At 45.0% G+C, this 23,599-nt stretch overlaps 1 protein-coding gene across 6 annotated transcripts in view; it reads left to right on the top strand.

Annotated features, from left to right (window-relative positions):
- The window catches only part of PTER (phosphotriesterase related), a 94,421-nt gene that overhangs the window by 5,720 nt on the left and 65,102 nt on the right, over positions 1 to 23,599 (top strand). For 3 of the 6 annotated variants that reach the window (XM_072154233.1, XM_072154228.1, XM_072154232.1), the window contains exons 1-4: positions 4,399 to 4,527; positions 11,003 to 11,437; positions 18,837 to 19,102; positions 22,615 to 22,755. In XM_072154233.1, the coding sequence (XP_072010334.1) occupies positions 11,006 to 11,437; positions 18,837 to 19,102; positions 22,615 to 22,755 (839 nt within the window). In that variant the 5' untranslated portion in view covers positions 4,399 to 4,527; positions 11,003 to 11,005. Of the gene's footprint in view, positions 1 to 1,613; positions 1,716 to 4,398; positions 4,528 to 6,656; positions 6,681 to 11,002; positions 11,438 to 18,836; positions 19,103 to 22,614; positions 22,756 to 23,599 lie in introns of those variants that run through there. The other 3 variants (XM_072154229.1, XM_072154230.1, XM_072154231.1) reach the window with 3 other exon arrangements.

Raw genomic sequence — 23,599 nt, 5'->3', positions numbered from 1 at the left:
CATATACGGCAATAAAGTAGTATTGGAGTATTGGAGAACGATCAGACCATCTAGGGCAGTGATGGCGTACCTTTTAGAGACCGAGTGCCCAAACTACAACAATGACCCGCTTATTTATCGCAAAGTGCCAACACAGAAATGTAATTTGTGATTTATACTCCCTTCTCAGTCACAGTTTTCATTGATACCAGCACCTGAGGACACCAATAAAGCAGGAAATAGTCCCAGGTAGAGCTGTCACTTTAAAATACCTCTGTGCACAGCAAGTCCTGGGCTGTCTGGGACTGGAGGAAGATACCTGGAGTCATCTCTGGTGATGGCCTGAGTGCCCACAGAAAGGGCTCTGAGTGCCACCTCTGGCACCCGTGCCATAGGTTAGCCATCACTGATCTAGGGGTAAAGTACCCTAGAGGGGCTAAGAAAAAAAAGTTAAAAAAAAATTGAAAAATAATAAATACGAATTGAATATAGAATTGATATAAAACTAAATCAACAGTAAAAATCACAAACATGTTAGGTATCGCTGTATCCCAAAATGCCCGATCTATGAAAATATAAAAATGGCTATTGCCAGCAGTGAATCACATAATGAAAAATAGCGTCCGAAAGGTGACTGTTACACCATTTTAGATAGCATAAAAAATGTAATAAAAAGTAATCAAAAGGTCACAAAGACCTCAAAACAGTAGCAATGAAAATATCAGCTCATCTCACAAAAGATGGCGAATATGTTTTTTTTTTCGTACACACTGGGGCACATTTACATACTCGGCCGCTGGAGTTCACAGAAAGTGCATTGTCCGATGATAATGCCCTGTGCCGCTATTCACTAAGATCGTGCGCCCGATATCCTGTATGTGTCGCTTCCCCGCTCAGGTCCGCCGGAGTTCACCATATTTTTAGTGGTGTATCTAAGTCACTGGGCTTGCGACACAATTTGAAAGTTAAATCCTGCACTCAGTCCGAATCAGTGAGACAGTCCGCCAGCACGCCCAATAAAATGTGTCGCATGGAAGCCAGTGCAGCTGCGCCAATAAGGATCACGTGCGCCAAAATCCCAGCGCAGACACTGTGCAAGCCGTGTAATCTCCGAAAAAGGTGCACAGTCCGACGAACGTGAGCAGCGCGACCCTTAGTAAATGAGCCCCTTTGTTTTAATTCGTGAAAATGTATTAAAACAAAATGCAACCTATAGGTAACTTTGGTATCACCGTGATCGTACCGAACCAAAGGATAAAGTAGACATATCTGGACTGCTGATATATGGAGGCTCAGCGGATGGCGGACACACACTACAGACCGTGGATACAACTAGATTACTACTGATACAGAATATGCATTCCACCACTATCCTGCTGTGTGATAACACTGCAGATCCAAAGTCTAATCCAGTTATCGTTACTTAGTGGATTGTGTGCACCAAGCAAAGAGACTGATTGAGCAGAGTCCCCAAGGCGTCCCCCCTATCAGCAGCCATGCTCCCTTCCAGGGTGCAGAGACGGATCGCATACTGTCAGCTGTCATTGTATACATCCTGCATACATAGTGGCTGGGCCAAAGGCCACGCTGCTGCGAGAGCACTGACCAATCCCCTCTCACAATATATCCTCCAATCACTGTGGGGATTGTACCAGGACATTGCTCCCTACTGTGCAAAGGAAACTTCTCTGCTCTTTCACTTTCCATGGAAAGCAGCAAATAAGAATAAGTAAGAAGTAAGTGAAGCGTGCGACGTCTGGGGTGTTACTCAGATACTCTCCACTTATCTGGGTTTTGCAACTAAAATCTGTTCTGTACATGTGAATGGGGTTGTATCTGCGGCTTGTGGTGGATTTCTTCAAGTGCCATTTAGATACAGTGACACCTCTTTGAGCAGACCGCAACATTTTGCACAGAAAGATTTCCTTTCAAAGGGGCGGTCACACGATCCGCTAGGCGTTCGGTCATAACGCGACGCTAGCACACAGGGGGAGGTCCTCGGCCCCAATGCACATGCCTTTTCCAGGGAAACGCATGCGATCGGCTGATCAATCGCATGCGTTTCCCTGTTAACGCATGTGCGTTGTTCGGGCCGAGGACCTCCCCCTGAGCGCTAGTGTCGCGTTATGAACGGACGCCTAGCGGATCGTGTGACTGCGGCCTCAAAGGGGCGGTCTGCTCATGAGCTCTCATAGAGTATCATCTATATATGAAAATGGTTGGAGTTCATACAAATAAGTGTGTCTTCAAGCCCTAGTCCAACTACTACTAAAGGCAAACGGTCTATAATATCAACGATAACCAGCACCCCGTGTTTTACATTGTGTTCGAAAGGCAGATGCAATCGGACGCACCCTGTCCCCGGGCGTTTGCACTGCCTTTGTAAACATATTGGGGCACATTTACTTACCTGTCCGAGGAGTTCACAGAAAGTGCATTGTCCGTGTATACAGGCAGTCCCCGGGTTACGTACAAGATAGGGACTGTAGGTTTGTTCTTAAGTTGAATTTGTATGTAAGTCGAAACTGTATATTTTATCATTGTAGTTCCCGACAATTTTTTTTTTTTTGCCCAAGGGACAATTGGAGTTTCAAATTTTTTTGCTGTAATAGGACCAAGAATTATCAATAAAGCTTCATTACAGACAATTTTAAGCTGATTATTGCAATCTGGGACTATTTTAAAGCATCCAGAGAGCTTCACCAGAGGTCACAGTGGGCAGAGGGGTCCGTCTGTAACTATGGGTTGTCTGTAAGTCGGGTGTCCTTAAGTAGGGGACCGCCTGTAATGAATCTGCCGTGATTCACTAAGATCGTGCGCCCGATATCCTGCATGTGTCGTTTCCCCGCTCAGGTCCGCCGGAGTTCACCGTCTTCTTCCCGGTGCATGTAAGTGCATTGTCTTGCGACACAATTTGACGACAAATTTTAAATCCCGCAGATCATCCGACAGCCCTCCCCCCCCCCCCCCATTTCTGTCGCATGAAAGCAGCGTAGCTGCACCACAATCCAGTCTCGTGCAACACAATCCCAGCGCAAACTTCTGTTGAATACCTGTCAAAGCTGCGCAAATCCAGAAAAAAGCAAACAAACCTACGAAAGTGCGATCCGCAACCCTGAGGGCGCGTTCACACGTTGCGTTTTGACCTGCGTTTTCATTGCGTTTGAAACGCATATACAACAGATGAGGAGAGGTGATTTGCCTAATTACATCACTGTTAACATTTCCATTTACAAAACGCATCGAAAACGCTATGTTAACGCACACGTTAACAAAGTGTTAACGTGTGCGTTAACATTGCGTTTACAAACGTAAACGGTAATGTAATTAGGCAAATTACCTCTCATCAGCTGTTGTATATGCGTTTCAAACGCAACCAAAACGCCCTGAGGATGCGTTCACACATTGCGTTTTGACCTGCATTTTCATTGCATTTGAAACGCATATAAAACAGCTGAGGAGGGGTGATTTGTCTAATTACCTCACTGTTAACATTTCTGTTTACAAACTGTAAACTTGATGTTAACGCATGCGTTAACCATGTGTTAATGCATGCGTTTTGTTAACGCATGTGTTAACATTGCGTTTATAAACGTAAACGGTAATGTAATTAGGCGAATCCCCTCTTATCAGGTGTTGTATACGCGTTTCAAACGCAAGGAAAACGTGCCCTTAGTAAATTTGCCCCATTGCTTACAAAGGCATTTTTAAAATTAGCATAGTATTGGCTATAGGAACTTGTCACCAGCAAAAAATTAACATTTCTGGTGAAAGGTTCACTTCAAGGGTGCGGTCACACGTCGCATTTAACGCATGGGTTTAAAAACGCACTGCAAGAGCTGAAGAGAGATTTGCCTAATTAAACAGCTGTTAACACATGTGTTTACAAAACGCAACCGTGAACCGTTGTTCAATACAATACATTGCTTGTTAATACAATGTTAATACATGCGTAAACGCAAGCGTTAACAGTTGTTTAATTAGGCAAATCTCTCTTCAGCTCTTGCAATGCATGTGTTAAACGCGATGTGTGACCACACCCTAAAGAAGCATTTCAGCTAAAAATTTGACTTCCATTCCAGTACCTGGTTTCAGTTTATACAATGATGAGTAGCGCACATTGGGGCTCATTTACTTACCCGGTCCATTCGCGATACCGCGGCGTGTTGTACGACGTTGATTCGGAGCTTGCTGGGATTCACTAAGGCCGCAGTCACACGTACCGCTAGACGTCCGTTCATAGCGTGACGCTAGCCCACAGGGGGAGGTCCTCGGCCCGAACGCTAGAAAAACGCATGCGATCGGCTTAACAATCGCATGCGTTTCCCTGGAAACGCATGTGCGTTCGGCCCGAGGACCTCCCCCTGTGCGCTAGCGTCGCGTTATGACGGACGCTTAGCGGTACGTGTGACCGCGGCCTAAGAGTGATGCTACACTTGCCGCTTTGTCTGCGTCTGCAAACGACCCTAAGGTCGTGCGCCCGATATCCACTAGGTGTCGCTGCTGCGCCGAGGTCCACCAGAGTTCATCATCCTCTTCCTGGTGCATGTAAGTGCGTGTCAAGCGACACATTTTTTTAAAATTCCTCGGTTTTTGCGACGGCCACGCCCGCGGTTTCCGTCGCATGAAACCCGGCACCGATGCGACACAATCTGATCGCGTGCACCAAAAACCCAGGGCAAAAATGAGCGATTCGGGCCCTTAGTAAATGAGCCCCATTTACTTGCAGTGCAGTCTCCTCTCTACTCGCACACAGCATCTTGACTGTTAGGGCCCGTTCACACGTTGCGTTTTGGTCGCATTTCATTGCGTTTGAAACGCATATACAACTACTGATGAGAGGTGATTTGCCTAAATACATTACCGTTTACGTTTGTAAACTCAATGTTAACGCACGCATTTTAACAGTGATGTAATTAGGCAAATCGCCCCTCCTCAGCTGTTGTAAAAACGCAACGTCCGAACGCGCCCTTAGAGATCTCTTTTTCCATGCTGTATGTTATCAATCCCATAAAGCCTCAGCAGAGCATCACATGGGCAGCTGATAATACTGCTCTCTATATGCTTCTAAAATCTTGGAAGAAAAAGAAGGATCCCCAGAATTTTCAGAGAGATAGAAACAATGGAATAAGCTAAAACAAGTTGAGTCCGAAATATCCGATGTTTTCCAGCTTCTTGGTCTCTGTTCTTTGGGATTCTATGGGATGATGTAAAGTTTAGTGTTCCTGTCTGAAAAGTTGTAAAAAAAAAAAAAAAAAGTTGCACTTCTTACTAGCAAAAAGTTTCTGCTCCATTCCATCCATAGAACTGGTTATATACACATTCATCTCCGGCTGTAAAATGTTCCGCTCCCAGAATGAAGTCCTCTGGCTCGGTTATAAAACCTTATTCAGAATCGTAAACATTGATGGCATGAAGGAGTAGAGCAATATTCTCCCGGGAGAAAAAAAAACTCGTCTTTTCCGTTTCTTTTTGACATTTGCAGATTGCAGGATTCAGTAAATTTATCAATGGTGTAAGTGCGACCTGCTGGATGTATTTTAGGGAAGGCACAAAAAAAAATGGAATATCCTCTTGTAATCTCGATTATTTATCAGTATGGCGCGGCGTTTCTTGGAAACTGGTGGTGATTTTTTTTTTTTAAACCTCAAGGGCATGAAGAAATACATGGCAGGATGAAACAGCACGTCGTGGAGGGGAATTGTAGATTCATGATATGATATAGAATTTTTGGGTTTAGAATGGAGGTCAAAAAAACAAAAACCGTAAATAGTGTGCGCAGAGGTGAGAAACTTTTTGTTATATGTAGATCAGGCCTTATTCCCTGCACTATAACGCTGCAGGCCCCCGATTTACTATCCGTCATTGAGGTTTTTAAGATCTGGAATTATTACTGTATAATAAATACTATAATAAAAATTTACATGCAAGAAAAGAGAACAAAACTAAATCTGTGATCACATAAGGTTTTACCATTAAAAATACCTAACTTTTCGTTCCCTGATTTAATGAACATTTTTTTATAGATCTTTTTTTAATACAAATAAAGATATAGGAAATATGAGGCTCAATTGTAACATGGACAGGATTGACGGCGGAAGAGCTAAAATAAATTTACCAGAGGCGACACAAGACTTTTTTACTATGAGAACTGTCAATCTGTGGAATAGCCGAGCTCAGGCGCTGGTCACAGCAGGGACAGCAGAGAGCTTCAAGAAGGGTCTAGATGCCTTTTTACACCTAAATAACATTGATGGTTATGTTATATAGAATTGTTTCCCCTAAATCCCTTCCTCATCCAATCCCTTCCCTTCCTTGGTTGAACTTGATGGACAAGTGTCTTTTTTCAACCGTATAAACTATGAAACTTGCACAGCTTTAAATTACATATCAAGAATGCCTTGCAGAACTTTTTATACATAGATGTATGTTGGTAAATTCCATCTGCCTCCCACATATTACAGAAAACTTGAAGTAAAGTGGCCAACCCCTTTAAATAACCTGTAATGCAATGTAATTGGCTGATGACATCATATACAGCTTCAATACTCGATGTATCATCATTGCTTTAGAATCCGGGTGGTAGATCTCCCTCTACCTTCCATGTTTTCTCCTTTAAACTAGATTTTAAAAAAAAAAAACATGTAACAGATGAAAGAAGATTTACCCATCCACCCCCTTCCCCTAGTGATCGCCTGAAGGTCCCCCCTCAGCTACATCTTCAGTCTTCCCGTTATATATCTGCCAGGGTCGCTGTGTTATATCGACGTGTATATTTTATAGAATCTACGTGATTCTGTATTTCATCTCGTCCAAAAGATACAATGTATCCTATTGCTTTTTCTAAGGCTACATTCACACTGCTGTATGGGGGACGTATATACGGCGTATATATGTCCCCCATAGATGGCAATGGGTCACAGCGCCGTAAGGGAGTGGCACCGTACCGTTCCGTAGGCAGGAGAAAGACCGGACATGTCCGATCTTTCCCCCGGAATACGGCACCGTGCCCCATGGAGAGGGGCAGGGGTGAGTGGCGCTCATTCCCTCCTCCTCTCCCTGGCGCCAACGTGTGCCCACCGTGCACACTGAATTTAGCCTAAGTAAGGAGGTTTGGCCTTAAAGGGGTTTCGCAGCCGCCTGTTTCAGAGGTTTTTCTCCATTTTGTTTGGCAACAGACAAAGGGTCATAAAAATCTCAGACCGTTATGTTATGGACAGTTATGGAGTTCTGGTCCATCTCTGCCCAAATTCCAATACATTTTTGGAATCTGTATCACCAGGGGCTTGTATAGCTATGACTCACTGTACACGAGATACAAATATCTCTGAATGGAACCATAACAAATGGGTCATGTCTGGTATCAATGTGATCCAGGGATTCACCCGCATCCAATGAGACCAGAACACTGATGCTATGACTTCCCCTTGAGATGCTAGAACTTCTCCAAGGTTCTGGATGAAATACCAGGTAGGAGGGTCCTTAAAGCCCACCTGTGGATACGCAGGGGTGTGTCTGCACATAATATAATCAGAGCACCCCCAAGGTCCAGTGTCTTGGCCTGGGGAAAGCGATTCCCCATCACAAGTGCAGGAAGGATTTTCTAGTGTGGCCCATCCGTCCCCATTAGGTCCAGACAAGGTAAGTAGCATACTGCTAACTGATACTTGTGTCCTACACGTGTACTTTGTACTCTGATATGATGGAGGTCCATAGCTGGAGTAGACAGCGTGGCACTACTCATCCTAGTAGAAAGACCCAAAAATAGATATTGGTTAGGAATGATTGGGGTAGGGGAAAAATCTTGGGGGGCAGATTTACTTACCCGGTCCTGTCGCGATCCAGCGGCGGGTTCTCCGTCGAGGATTCGGGTCTTCCGACGATTCACTAAGGTAGTACGCCCGATGTCCACCAGGTGTCACTGCTGCGCTGAAGTCCGTTGGAGTTCACTGGAGTTCACCATCCGTTGCTGGGTGCAGGTAAGCGCGTGTGGACACATTTTTTTTTAAAAAGTACGGCGGCTTTTCTGAATCCGTTGAGTTTTCCGACGGCCACGCCCCCGATTTCCGTCGCATGCATGCTGACGCCGATGCGCCACAATCCGATCGCGTGTGCCAAAAACTCGGGGCAATTCGGCGCAAAACGGTAACTTTCGGGAAACGCGACAACAAATAGTGATTCGGGCCCTTAGTAAATGACCCCCAATGTGTTAGTGTTGATGGAGGTGGTGACCATTTCTGACCATATGTCTACAGCAGTGATTTTCAACCTGTGTGCCGCGGCACACTAGTGTGCCGCGACACAAGGTTGAGTGTGCCGCGGGGGAAAGTTCCCCGAACTAAGCTGCCCCGATATCGAGCTGCCGCCGCGCCCCCTTATTTATGCCCCATACTTACCTCCAAGCCCCGCGTCGGCGATCCGCCCATCTTCTGTAGCTCCTGTACCGCGCGGCCCATGTCACGTGACTGACGCGACCTGACGTCAGGTCGCGTAAGTCACGTGACCAGAGGCGCGCGGTGCAGGAGCTACAGAAGGTGAGCGGATCGCCATTAGGAGTGAAGGTACGCGGAAGAAGACATCAAGGGTAAGTATATAGGGTTATTATTTGTATAGGGAAGGCAGCTAGGGTCTTTGTTTTTATTAGTAAAGGTAGGCTGGGGCTTTTTATTTGTTAAGGGAGGCCTCTAGGGCCTTTTAATTAGTAAAGGGGGGGCTCTAGGGCCTTTTAATTAGTAAAGGGGGCCTCTAGGGCCTTTTAATTAGTAAAGGGGGGCCTCTAGGGCCTTTTTATTAGCAAAGGGGGGTCTCTAGGGCCTTTTAATTAGTAAAGGGGGGGCTCTAGGGCCTTTTAATTAGTAAAGGGGGGGCTCTAGGGCCTTTTAACTAGTAAAGAGAGGCCGCTACGGGCTCTTAATTTGTAAAGGGAGGCCGCCACGGGCTCTTAATTTGTAAAGGGAGACCGCTAGGGTCTTTTAATTAGTAAAGGGGGGCAGCTAGGGGCTTTTTATTAGTAAAGGGAGGCTGCTAGGGGCTTTTAATTAGTAAAGGGAGGCAGCTAGGGGCTTTTTATTAGTAAAGGGAGGCAGCTAGGGCCTTTTTATTAGTAAAGGGAGGCAGCTAGGGCCTTTTTATTAGTAAAGGGAGGCCGCCAGGGGCTTTTTATTAGTAAAGGGAGGCAGCTAGGGGCTTTTTATTAGTAAAGGGAGGCTGCTAGGGCCTTTTTATTAGTAAAGGGAGGCCGCTAGGGGCTTTTTATTAGTAAAGGGGGGCTGCTAGGGGCTTTTTATTAGTAAAGGGGGGGCTCTAGGGCCTTTTTATTAGTAAAGGGAGGCAGCTAGGGGCTTTTTATTAGTAAAGGGAGGCTGCTAGGGCCTTTTTATTAGTAAAGGGAGGCTGCTAGGGTCTTTTTATTAGTAAAGGGGGGCTGCTAGGGGCTTTTTATTAGTAAAGGGAGGCTGCTAGGGGCTTTTTATTAGTAAAGGGAGGCAGCTAGGGCCTTTTTATTAGTAAAGGGAGGCAGCTAGGGGCTTTTTATTAGTAAAGGGAGGCTGCTAGGGCCTTTTTATTAGTAAAGGGAGGCTGCTAGGGGCTTTTTATTAGTAAAGGGAGGCAGCTAGGGGCTTTTTATTAGTAAAGGGAGGCAGCTAGGGCCTTTTTATTAGTAAAGGGAGGCAGCTAGGGCCTTTTTATTAGTAAAGGGGGGCAGCTAGGGGCTTTTTATTAGTAAAGGGGGGCCTCTAGGGGCTTTTTATTAGTAAAGGGAGGCATCTAGTGGCTTTTTATTAGTAAAGGGAGACCGCTAGGGCCTTTTTATTAGTAAAGGGGGGCAGCTAGGGGCTTTTTATTAGTAAAGGGAGGCTGCTAGGGCCTTTTTATTAGTAAAGGGAGGCAGCTAGGGGCTTTTTATTAGTAAAGGGAGGCAGCTAGTGGCTTTTTATTAGTAAAGGGAGGCAGCTAGGGGCTTTTTATTAGTAAGGGAGGCATCTAAGGGCTTTTAATTAGTAAAGGGAGGCATCTAGGGGCTTTTTATTAGTAAAGGGAGGCAGCTAGGGGCTTTTAATTAGTAAAGGGAGGCAGCTAGGGGCTTTTTATTAGTAAAGGGAGGCAGCTAGGGGCTTTTAATTAGTAAAGGGAGGCATCTAGGGGCTTTTTATTAGTAAAGGGAGGCAGCTAGGGGCTTTTTATTAGTAAAGGGAGGCCGCCAGGGGCTTTTTATTAGTAAAGGGAGGCAGCTAGGGCCTTTTTATTAGTAAAGGGAGGCATCTAGGGGCATTTTATTAGTAAAGGGAGGCAGCTAGGGCCTTTTTATTAGTAAAGGGAGGCATCTAGGGGCTTTTTATTAGTAAAGGGAGGCATCTAGGGGCTTTTTATTAGTAAAGGGAGGCAGCTAGGGGCTTTTTATTAGTAAAGGGAGGCAGCTAGGGCCTTTTTATTAGTAAAGGGGGGCATCTAGGGGCTTTTTATTAGTAAAGGGAGGCATCTAGTGGCTTTTTATTAGTAAAGGGAGGCATCTAGGGGCTTTTTATTAGTAAAGGGGGGCAGCTAGGGGCTTTTTATTAGTAAAGGGAGGCAGCTAGGGGCTTTTTATTAGTAAAGGGGGGCAGCTAGGGCCTTTTTATTAGTAAAGGGAGGCAGCTAGGGGCTTTTTATTAGTAAAGGGAGGCATCTAGGGGAATTTTATTAGTAAAGGGAGGCAGCTAGGGCCTTTTTATTAGTAAAGGGAGGCATCTAGGGGCTTTTTATTAGTAAAGGGAGGCAGCTAGGGGCTTTTTATTAGTAAAGGGAGGCCGCCAGGGGCTTTTTATTAGTAAAGGGAGGCCGCTAGGGCCTTTTTATTAGTAAAGGGAGGCCTTTTATGACTGTTTTAGTGTCATTTTGTGCTATTTTGGTTGGTGGTGTGCCTCAGGATTTTCTAAGTTTAAAAAGTGTGCCGCGGCTCAAAAAAGGTTGAAAATCACTGGTCTACAGTATTGTCAAAATTATTCTTCATTGTTTCTTCATTCTTCTCCTTTTTTCCATACAGAACATGTCATCTCTAAGTGGCAGAATCCAGACCGTTTTAGGGCTCATCCCCCCGGATCAGCTGGGATACACCCTGACACATGAACACTTGACCATGACCTTTGAGTGCTGTTACTATCCACCCCCCGCACATGAAGCCAACTTGGCCGACGGACCCATCGCTATGAAGAACCTGTACTGGCTAAAACAAAATCCATACAGCAATAAGGAGAACCTCCTTCTGAACCAGGAGGTGGAGGCCATAAGAGAAGAGCTCATCGCCTTTAAGGCCGCAGGTGGACGTTGTATAGTGGAAAACACTACTACGGGAATCAGCAGAGACGTAAAGACGCTTCAAAAACTGGCACAAGAAACTGGTGTCCACGTTATCTCCGGAGCTGGATTCTACGTGGACGCCACTCACAGTGCGGAGACACGGGCAATGTCCGTTGAGCAGGTAGACAAGATATTTGGAATTTTTAAATAATGATAAAATATCTAAATTATAATTGACTATTTAAATTTGATCAAAATAGTATCAGAGCATAAAAAATTTTTAAAAAATGTTAATTTTCTTGATTTCATGCATTGAATTAAGCGTCTTCCTTGATTCTCGCTAATAGGATGATGAAGTGCTTTTCCACTAGTTTCTATGGTTTACTCTCGTCCGGCAGTGTGAATTATGTTCTAGTTGCCGGTTGTGAATTGTATTCATCACATGTGTCTCTCTGCAGCCAGGCTCTTGGCCACCAGCAAGACTTAAAGGAAATCTACCACCAGGACGAAGGATTGTAAAACATGTATACTTACATGGTGGTGTGTGCCCCCTCTAGCAGGATCTTCTCTTCTTTTAGATTACTTTACCCTTGTTTTTAAGAAAAAATCACTTTAAAATGTATGCAAATGAGCCTGAGGGGCTCCAGGCTCAATTAAAACCTATGCAGCCTGGAGTCCCACAGGCTAATTTACATAATTTTAAAAGCCTTCTTTTGTATGAACCAGGGCTTAAGAAGCTAAAAAAAAGAGTGGATCTTGCCAGAGGGGTTGCACACCAGTATGTCAGTGTGCTTGGTTTACAGTCCTTCATCCTGGTGGTAGATGCCCTTTAACAGTATGTGAGTACCTGCTCCTACCACCTGGGGCAGAATTCCTCATCATTATAAATATCTTGCATGCAGCTCATTCCTTGCTGGTCAAATTCCTTGCTAGCTTATATTCTGTTCTGCTGTATTTGATACTTCAGAACTCTTGGTATTTGATTATTGGCTTTGTTTAGCTTCCATATTGGCTTCTATATTTGCGAGTCTGTTCATTGTTTGCTCTCTCACGAACTGTTAACTACCCCTTACTGTGTTTTACCATTTAGTTGTGTTGTTAGTTGCGTGTCTGCACAGTAGCCTAGGGAGGGATTGTCTTCAGGGTTGTCCTGTATGATTAAGGTACATAGAGGCAAGCAGGCAGGGCTATTGGGGGCTGTCTGTCACTGTCCTGTCTGTCTTGACTCCCATTACAACTGGCCCTAAATGGGGAGTCTACAAAGACCGTCTTGCAGGAGATTACTTACATTTTGATCTGTCTGGAAAAACCCAATTTAGAACATTTTCTGGTGACCATCGATGTCTTCTCAAGGCAGGAGCAGATGATGACCGATGGCAGATATCTGTTGAGTGGTCCATCTGTCTTGTTGAACAATTCTTCTCAAGTAACAGATGTGCATCCAACAGATCACAACAGATATCAAGTGCCCAGTTCACCCTGACCACATCTTGCCGACCCACAGCTCACCTTGTTTAGAAGAGGAGTCCTTGCATTATTCCAAAATATGATGCAAGGACTTCTTGACTGCGGAACCAGCAGCCGTCAGATCCTTATTTTAGTATAATGCAAGGACCCCACTTCTATACAAGGTGAGCAGTCCATGCGATGAGGCAGGAGGCCTAATGTTGAATGCCTGTTCAGGCGCACAGAATCTTAAAAATATGCATGATTCGCTTAAGATTCTGGGTAAGGAATATGGGGACCCTAACATCCAAAAACAGTAAAAGCCAGATCAGACACTTGGCCCCGCTACTCTCCTCTGATTCGTTTCTACCAATGGTCAAGGAAGGTATTAATTTTCTTTAAAGGTCTTAAAGGGCATGCATGTTCTTCTGAGGGTTCTGACAAAGGAATATGCAAATAAGTTCTCCAGGGGGAGAAATAATATATCTCTAGTACAACTAAGAACTGGTGATTCTGGGTAAAAAGAGACACACAGGAAATACAGAACCCCTGCCTCCAGTCAGTGATTGGCTTAGTGGCATCTACAAGCACCTCCTTTATGTGTTGGGCACCAAGCAGGATCAGGACAACAAGTGAAGTCCACAAGAGAAGGCGTCAAAACTTCTTTAAAGGGTTTTCATGGAATATACCCTCACTGGCCACTTTATTAGGTAGACCCTGCTAGTAACGGGTTGGACCCCTTTTGCCTTCAGAACTGCCTCAATTCTTCGTGGCATAGATACAACAAGGTGCTGGAAGCTCCTCAGAGATTTTGCTCCATATTGACATGATGGCATCACACAGTTGCCGCAGATTTGTCGGCTGCACATCCATGATGCGAATCTCCCGTTCCACCACATCCCAAAGATGCTCTATTGGATTGAGATCTGGTGACTGTGGAGGCCATTTGAGTCCAGTGACCTCATTGTCATGTTCAAGAAACCAGTCTGAGATGATTCCAGCTTTATGACATGGCGCATTATCCTGCTGAAAGTAGCCATCAGATGTTACAGGGTACATTGTGCTCATAAAGGGATGGACATGGTCAGCAACAATACTCAGGTAGGCTGTGGCGTTGTACCAAGGGGCCCAAAGAGTGCCAAGAAAATATTCCCCACACCATGACACCACCACCACCAGCCTGAGCCGCTGATACAAGGCAGGATGGTTCCTGCTTTCATGTTGTTGACGCCAAATTCTGACCCTACCATCCGAATGTCGCTGCAGAAATCGAGACTCATCAGACCAGGCAACGTTTTTCCAATCTTCTACTGTCCAATTTCTATGAGCTTGTGCAAATTGTAGCCTCAGTTTCCTGTTCTTAGCTGAAAGGAGTGGCACCCGGTGTGGTCTTCTGCTGCTGTAGCCCATCTGCCTCAAAGTTCGACGTACTGTGCATTCAGAGATGCTCTTCTGCCTACCTTGGTTGTAACGGGTGGCAGGATGTTTTTTCTTTTTCGGACCATTCTCTGTAAACTCTAGAGATGGTTGTGCGTGAAAATCCCAGTAGATCAGCAGTTTCTGAAATACTCAGACCAGCCCTTCTGGCACCAACAACCATGCCACGTTCAAAGGCACCAAATCACCTTTCTTCCCTATACTGATGCTCGGTTTGAACTGCAGGAGATTGTCTTGACCATGTCTACATGCCTAAATGAGTTGCCGCCATGTGATTGGCTGATTAGAAATTAAGTGTTAACGAGCAGTTGGACAGGTGTACCTAATAAAGTGGCCGGTGAGTGTAGATGTGTAAAGGAAAATCCCTTTAATTATTATTTATCAAATTTGCATAAGGTTCTCTTAGTCGTGGTCCCATTCACAGGAAAGTCTTATGAAAAGTGATACTCCCTCCCCCAACTTCAGATGGTGGTCCATGGAAGGGGATCTCAATAACTAGGCCCCACAAATCTACATGACGTGCTGTAGTGCTGATCTTGCGACAGAATTTTTTTTGTAAATACAGCGTTTTTTCCCGAATCTGTCGGGTTTTCCGACGGCCACGCCCCTTGATTTTCGTTGCATGCAATCCTGCGCCGATGCGACATAATCCGATCGCGTGCGCCAAAAACCTGGTGGAATTCGGGGACAAACAGCGCAAAACGGTAATATTCTGAAAAACGCAACGGAATCGCAGTCTGTGGACCCTTGGTAAATGTGCCCCATTATCTCTGAAACAAGCGGATCCAATTACCAATTTCTTTCATTCTTTTCAGAAATGGGATTCCTATATTTTAAGGATAAGTAACACCTTAGATTCCAGGTCTTCGACATCTTCATTAAAATGGTTCTGTAGCTTTCATTCTCTATAATTTGTGGAAGTTCTGTACGTTCAGGGCTCCTTCAGCCTGACAGGACCTTCCTTGTTCTTCCCTTCAGCCTGACAGGACCTTCTTTGTTCTTCCCTTCAGCCTGACAGGACCTTCCTTGTTCTTCCCTTCAGCCTGACAGGACCTTCCTTGTTCTTCCCTTCAGCCTGACAGGACCTTCTTTGTTCTTCCTTTCAGCCTGACAGGACCTTCCTTGTTCTTCCCTTCAGCCTGACAGGACCTTCCTTGTTCTTCCCTTCAGCCTGACAGGACCTTCCTTGTTCTTCCCTTCAGCCTGACAGGACCTTCCTTGTTCTTCCCTTCAGCCTGACAGGACCTTCCTTGTTCTTCCCTTCAGCCTGACAGGACCTTCCTTGTTCTTCCCTTCAGCCTGACAGGACCTTCCTTGTTCTTCCCTTCAGCCTGACAGGACCTTCCTTGTTCTTCCCTTCAGCCTGACAGGACCTTCCTTGTTCTTCCCTTCAGCCTGTGATACGATGAGTCCCCTATTAACGGGAAATATAATGCCACATAGAAAGAAGTTTCCCTGTCGTGCATCTCGCTGCCATTAAAGGCAATGTTATTAAGGTGTGCAGATTCGGTAACACAACTGGGCAATGATTGTTGGGGGTCCAAGATTTCACACATTTTTAGTGCTTCAATAAATGCTTGTGTAACCTACCAGTGCCCCATTCTGTTTTGTGGCTCTTCTGGAGAAGATCCATAGAAGTGGGTAAAAAAATGGATCAGAGAGCCCCGCCTCCCGAAGGACCCTACAGCACTTTCAGGTTCCCATTCTCGTGATTGGTGGTTGACCTGGTTGTCATCTTTTGATGGGTGGCGGGCCCGGTTCTCGTCCTCCAGTGATAAGACACTCATGCCCTATCTTATGGATAGAATATAAGTATATAAGATCGGCCAGCATTGTCTGGGTTACAAAATATCCAGCGGCTAACCCAGAAGGATATACCAGTACCAACGTGGTGGATGTGATTGACCAAATCATATATCAATGGACTGCCATGGACCCTGGTCTGTATGAATATTATAGTCCCTACAAGTCTGGGATCACTTCCTACATCTGGTACCAGAATCAGCTTCTTGGGGAATGGAGGAGGTGCCCCTTCTGCTTTCAATCTGCGGATTTAGGACCTTCAAAGGTCGTGAAATGGCTCTTGTGTACATGTGTATAGAGAGCAGGAACAGATGTACGAGGATTTCATGGGTGAAGGTTCTTCTCAGGATAAAATTTGGTGGGTGATTTGGGTGACCATGGGCCCCCTAGAAGGCTTGGGCCCTTGGTTACCTCCAAAAGCGCCCAAATGTCAAATTGAGCTGTAAATTCTGGTTTGGAAAGGTTGAAACCCAAGGCAGCCACCCTGAAATCCATGGCATAACCCGGTGTGCATGGTACGTTCTTGCCGCAGATGGGGCCACTATGGCCACTTGTTAGCCCCCCTCCCCCCCCCCCCCCCAGCACTGCCACATACACATTGGTTGATACCTCCCAGCAGACATGGCACCGAAAGACTAATTTGCATAAATATAAGAAAACTCTTAAAGTTGTACTCCCACATCACATACCCACTAAAGCCACGTCTTCTACTAGACTGTAGTGGGTGTGCGCTGTCGTCAAGTCAACACCAAGCCTCTTAATAGCACCTCTGTATGCCACCTGTATAGCACCTCTATATACCACCTCTATATACCACCTCTATATACCACCTCTATATGCCACCTCTGTATGCCACCTCTGTATGCCACCTCTGTATGCCACCTCTGTATGCCACCTCTGTATTCCACTTCTATATACCACCTCTGTATGCCACCTCTGTATGCCACTTCTATATACCACCTCTGTGCCACTTCTATATACCACCTCTGTATGCCACCTCTATATACCACCTCTGTATGCCACTTCTATATACCACCTCTGTATGCCACCTCTATATACCACCTCTGTATGCCACTTCTATATACCACCTCTGTATGCCACCTCTGTATGCCACTTCTATATGCCACTTCTATATGCCACCTCTGTATGCCACCTCTGTATGCCACTTCTATATACCACCTCTGTATGCCACCTCTGTATGCCACTTCTATATGCCACCTCTGTATGCCACTTCTATATACAACCTCTATGCCACCTCTATATACCACCTCTGCATGCCACTTCTATATGCCACCTCTGTATGCCACTTCTATATACCACCTCTGTGCCACTTCTATATACAACCTCTATGCCACCTCTATATACCACCTCTGTATGCCACTTCTATATACCACTTCTGTGCCACTTCTATATACCACCTCTGTATGCCACCTCTATATACCACCTCTGTATGCCAATTCTATATACCACCTCTGTGCCACTTCTATATACAACTTCTATATACCACCTCTATATACCACCTCTACATGCCACTTCTATATACCACCTCTGTGCCACTTCTATATACCACCTCTGTATGCCACCTCTATATACCACCTCTGTATGCCACCTCTATATACCACCTCTGTATGCCACTTCTATATACCACCTCTGTATGCCACCTCTGTATGCCACCTCTGTATGCCACCTCTGTATGCCACTTCTATATGCCACTTCTATATGCCACTTCTATATGCCACCTCTATATGCCACCTCTGTATTCCACTTCTATATACCACCTCTGTATGCCACCTCTGTATGCCACCTCTGTATGCCACTTCTATATACCACCTCTGTATGCCACCTCTGTATGCCACCTCTGTATGCCACCTCTGTATGCCACTTCTGTATGCCACCTCTATATACCACCTCTGTATGCCACCTCTATATACCACCTCTGTATGCCACTTCTATATACCACCTCTGTATGCCACCTCTGTATGCCACCTCTGTATGCCACCTCTGTATGCCACCTCTGTATGCCACCTCTGTATGCCACTTCTATATGCCACCTCTATATACCACCTCTGTATTCCACTTCTATATACCACCTCTGTGCCACTTCTATATACCACCTCTGTATGCCACCTCTATATACCACCTCTGTATGCCACCTCTATATACCACCTCTGTATGCCACTTCTATATGCCACCTCTGTATGCCACCTCTATATACCACCTCTATATGCCACCTCTGTATTCCACTTCTATATACCACCTCTGTATGCCACCTCTGTATGCCACTTCTATATACCACCTCTGTATGCCACCTCTGTATGCCACCTCTGTATGCCACCTCTGTATGCCACTTCTGTATTCCACTTCTATATACCACCTCTGTGCCACTTCTATATACCACCTCTGTATGCCACCTCTATATACCACCTCTGTATGCCACCTCTATATACCACCTCTGTATGCCACTTCTATATGCCACCTCTGTATGCCACCTCTATATACCACCTCTGTATGCCACCTCTGTATGCCACTTCTATATACCACCTCTGTGCCACTTCTATATACCACCTCTGTATGCCACCAAAGACTGGGAGAAGTTATCCTGGGCTGAAAATAAAGCCTGATGTGCACATTTTTTTATTATTTTTACACCATCTGGGGCCAAAGGTAAAAAAAAAAAAAATCTACGATCCTGGACAACCCCTTTAAGGATCCTGAATCTACGTATTTTCAGAATATTTTAGATCAAACTTTCCGGTCTTTCGGAGGCCATAGTGAAATTTTAATATATATTTTTATTATTATCATTATGATTTTATTTGTGCTTTTTGTATTGTTTTCTCTGCCTTTGTGCCAGGATATTCTTCACTATTTTTTTTGTGATGTCTCTTTATTAGTTGACTGAGGTTTTGGTTAATGAAGTTCTCCAGGGAGCAGATGGGACGGATATAAAATGTGGAATAATCGGAGAGATCGGATGCTCGTGGCCACTGACTGACAGCGAGAAGAAAATTCTTGGGGCGACGGCTGAGGCTCAGGCACAGCTTGGATGTCCTGTGAATATTCATCCTGGCAGAGACAGCGAGGCTCCCTTCCAGATTGTGCGCATCCTGCAGGAGGCCGGGGCGGATATCTCCAAGACTGTCATGTCTCATCTCGATAGGTAAGTAGTGGGAGCAGCGGGACCTAGTACCATCAGCAAGATCTTTCCTAAATGAAATTCTTTTATGTCTGATTATTTACATATGGCCAGGACAGTCACTGTTATTTGTGACCTTCCCTAATTTAGTTACTAAAGGTTCTGATAAAACCTTGGAACAGGCTCAGAACGGGTTAAAAAAGGCAGAATTCTCAGATGATCTTTTCGTCTCATTGTAATAATTTAAGATACTGGAAAAAAAAAAAAAAAAATATATATATATATATATATATATACATACCGTATATACCCAAGTATAAGCCGAGGCCCCTAATTTTAACACAAAAACCCGGGAAAACCTATTGACTCAAGTATAAGCCGAGGGTGGGAAATGCATTAGTCACAGCTTCCCAGTATATAGCCTGCTGGACCCTGCCCCATAGTATATAGCAGCCTGCCCCCAGTATATAGCCAGCCCCCTGCCCCAGTATATAGCCAGCAGCGGGGGAAGCAGGAAAGGTGTATGAGTTTTTTTAGAAATTGCAGAGCACAGCGCTCAGGTATCTTCACTGTCTGAGAGTTACTTTCCTGGAGATACCTGTGAGCTATGCTTACCAATTACCATCATTACCATAGTATTCAACGCATTCTCAACCTGCCCATTCATCCATTATGGAGAACAGGACCCCATTCTCCAGATTGCTGGGCGTCATTTTTGTGATTGTTGGGGGTCCCTCACTGATCAGCTTGAAATGCAAATTTTGGGACAAACCCTTCAAAGGACATCTGCCACCAGGATGAAGGGTTGTAAACCAAGCACACTGACATACTGGTGTGTGCCCCCTCTGGCAGGATCTGCTTTTCTTTCAGCTTCTTATGACCTTGTCTTTGCAAAAAAAAGGCTTTATAAATGATGCAAACAAGCCTCAGGGGCTCCAGGTTCCATAGCTGTTAATGGAGCCCAGAGCCCCTCAGGCTCATTTGCATTATTTATAAAGCCTTTTTTTGCAAAAACAAGGTCATAAGAAGCTAAAAGAATAGCGGATCCTGCCAGAGGGGGCACACATCAGTATGTCGGTGTGCTTGGTTTACTATCCTTCATCCTGGTGATAGATGTCCTTCAAGGGGAAAAAGTCATTTCTGATTCCATTGATCCGGAATAAATCTCTGCACCAATGAGCCCTCCCTGTAGTCTATAACAATGTTACACTCCGGTACAGACGCACACACATCTTGCAGAGAATATCCTATGACTACTTCTGCTGGTAGGAAGTTCTATAGTCGCTGCTCTTACAGTAAATTCCTCCTTAAGATCTGTTCACATGACGAGGAGAATATCAGCACAAGTTTTTTTGCTGCTGATATTAAGGTTGCAACTAATTCCTTTTATGAAAGCAATAAAAAAAGAAATCTGCAACACGCACCCATTGAAATTAATAGGGAGTGGAGTTTGAGGCAAATTATTCCAAGTCAAAAATCTGCCTGTGTGAACACGCCCTACAGTAAGCCTGTGCAGAAACCTTTCCTCTGATCACAGACGGCTTCTTGTCCAGTAACTTCCCTTCCTATGATAACAACCCTGAAGTAGAGACCAGCAGGACCAGTTCTGTACATATTCTCCTTGTCTAACAATTCATGTAAAGGAAATCTCCCATCACAATCCATCCTGATAAACCAGGGACATTACTCATAGATCCAGGCACCGGGATTGTGGTGATCATCTTATAGTTGCTATCCATGGCCTCCTTCCTTCTAAAGTCAACTTTTAATATTATGCTAATGCGAATGAAGGGCTCTGAGCATGTTACCTGAGCTTCTCAATGTTGTAGCTTCACAAGCTTTTACACTGTGCAGTAGTATCCCCACCCCCCCAACAGTGTGCCAAATGAGATTACAGCAGGCAGAGAGATGGGGAAGTACTGAGGGAGCACCGAGGGAGGCAGAGACAGTATAAAAGCCTGTGAAGATACAGCACAGAGAGGCTCGGGTAATATCCCACAGAGCCCTTCTGGCTCTTTAGCATAATTATAAAAATTGATTTTAGAAGGAAGGAGGACATGGATAAGAAATATAAGAAGATACCACATGAAGGATTTTGATGGTAGATTTTCCTTAAACAGAATAGAATATACAATAATCTATATGCAACATCCCCCACTGGAGCTTAGCCTTTTCTTGGGGCCTGGAGGCAGCCGGGGCCCAGAATACCTGGTGGCTGGTGTTTGCGGCCTAGGGCACGCTGATGTCACGGTGCTTGGTATGGGGACCGGAGGGCTGTCCTACAGCCTGGCTGGTCTACAGCAGGTGGTGTGTGCAAGAAATATGGAGGGAGAGGCTGATGCACTGGTTCTCCCTGGGGCAACCCCTGAGTGTCTGTAAGATAAGTCCCTGGGTAATGGATGGGGAAGCCCGTGGTGGTAACAGCCGTATCCAGGGATCAGACGGAGGCAACGTTGTGCAAATCAACTTACAGTTCTCCAGACACGCCCTGGGTACTAGGAAGTGGCCTGAGACACCTCTGGTTCCTGGTATTGAGACACTGGCTGGTACAGCTCTTCAGGAGCTGCACTTCCCTCTACTTACAGGCGCTGACATGTGCTCCAAGATGGAGTCTCTCACTCTCCTCCTGTGCTCCCGCCCACCAGGGGTTTTATACATCCTTGGTCAGGTGTTAGCATTCTCCAATCAGCTTCCAGCTTGCTGTACAATAGTATAGAGATTCTCATTGGATAACAACATTCCGACTACACTTACCAGGCAGTAGCTACAGCTTTCATTACAAAGTTTCCCAGTATTTAGAGACCTCCTAGAGAGGTGATCAGGTTCCCTAACAGCTCCTAACATGGGGAGGACGCTATTTAAAACAACCACCTTGCCTATACTTTGGCAGGGGCGTTGCATAATTAAAAACAAAAATAACATTATAGTACGGACCATTTTTATATCTCTGTAAAAATTTTCAGCCGCTTTCTATGGACCAGCTCTGTGTACCTTAATGAAACCGCTCTCTCTGCCTCTCTCAGAGCAGGAAATCCCAGCGTGAGCATAGGATCTATACAGCAGGTGATTTACCATTCCCATAACCTCTAGACATTGACCCTCAGCCTGCATTGTGTGTATCCTTCCTGGGGTCTGTTTAAATAGATGTAGGACTTATATAGAAGTGTATAGATGAGGACCATAAGTCCTTGTGACAAGATGTAGAGGAAGTTGTTAGTCTTAGTCTTAGGCCTGTCATACAGGACCTAATATTACCTAAAAATTAGAAAAACATTTGATTTTAGTAAATTTTCTGATAATTACTGAGGGGAAATTAAATATCTTGTATCTACCGTGTGAAATTAACCACGTAGAGCCCAGGCGCCCCCGATCCTCCTGATTAGAGACATCTATGTAATTACTCTGGGCGTGAGGAAAGTGACCACATTATGTAATCACCGCCTGTCTGTATACATAGAGAGACTTAATCCTTCTTAATAGAAAATGCCCAATGTCAACATTTCGGTAATAAAAAGCGTCGTTTCTCTTTGTCCTAGGACTATATTTGACGAGACGAAACTGCTGGAGTTTGCCGCACAAGGGTCGTACCTGGAATATGATTTGTTCGGGACAGAAATGCTGAACTATCAGTTTAATACGGCTGTGGATATGCCCAGCGATAACGACAGAATCAGAACGTAAGTACCGGCACCTGGCGCTGACCAATAGAAATTCTGGGATATTTCACAACGAAAGGGCCCACAAATGGTTGATTTGTCACTTACTCATAGATCCAGGCACCGTGACTGTGGTAATCTACTTATATTTGTTATCCACGTGTTCCCACCCTCTAAAAATATCATTATAAATTTATATTAAGGAGCCTAAAGCACACTGGTGGTCGTTACCGGAGCCCCTTCATGCTGCAGATTCACAGGCTGTTACAATGAGCAGAACATGTCTCACCCAACCCTCCTTCCTCTTTCTGTGTAATATAGCAGCAGCAGCAGGAAGTACAGGGGGAGGGGAGACCTGCTCTGCACATTGTAACAACCAGTAAAAAGACATCACTGAGGGGCTCTGGAAACACCCATCAGAGTCTTTCAGGCTCATTAGAATAATCTTAAAGGTTTTTTAGAAGGAAGGAGGACATGGATAACACATGTAAGAAGATACCACAGTCACGGTTCCTGGATCTATGGGTAATGTCCCTGGTTTATCAGGATGGATTTTGATGGTACATTTCCTTTAAGTGCTGCAGGGAGACTGCACATATGTTGCATCGGAGTTCTTCCCCCAATCGCCCTGCCAGGACCTTAATTCTATATTCATGAATTCTATTATAAGGTCCTGGCAGGGTGTTATGTTCATATACAGCCTAATGGGAAGGGGGTAATTTTTGAATATTATGGAGTGTTTGCCCTGTCTTAAAGGGAGTCTACCAGCAATTTTGGCAATATAAAACCAATGTTATGTATTGTCCTTGTAAAGAGTGGTATTCATACATTTTTCCTTTGTGTGTGTGTTAGTAGCAGCAGGACT

Source organism: Engystomops pustulosus, chromosome 5 (assembly GCF_040894005.1).
Source record: "Engystomops pustulosus chromosome 5, aEngPut4.maternal, whole genome shotgun sequence".
Classification (NCBI taxonomy): domain Eukaryota; kingdom Metazoa; phylum Chordata; class Amphibia; order Anura; family Leptodactylidae; genus Engystomops; species Engystomops pustulosus.
Note: the sequence above shows the minus strand (reverse complement) of the source record. Positions and strands in the feature narration are given on the sequence as shown.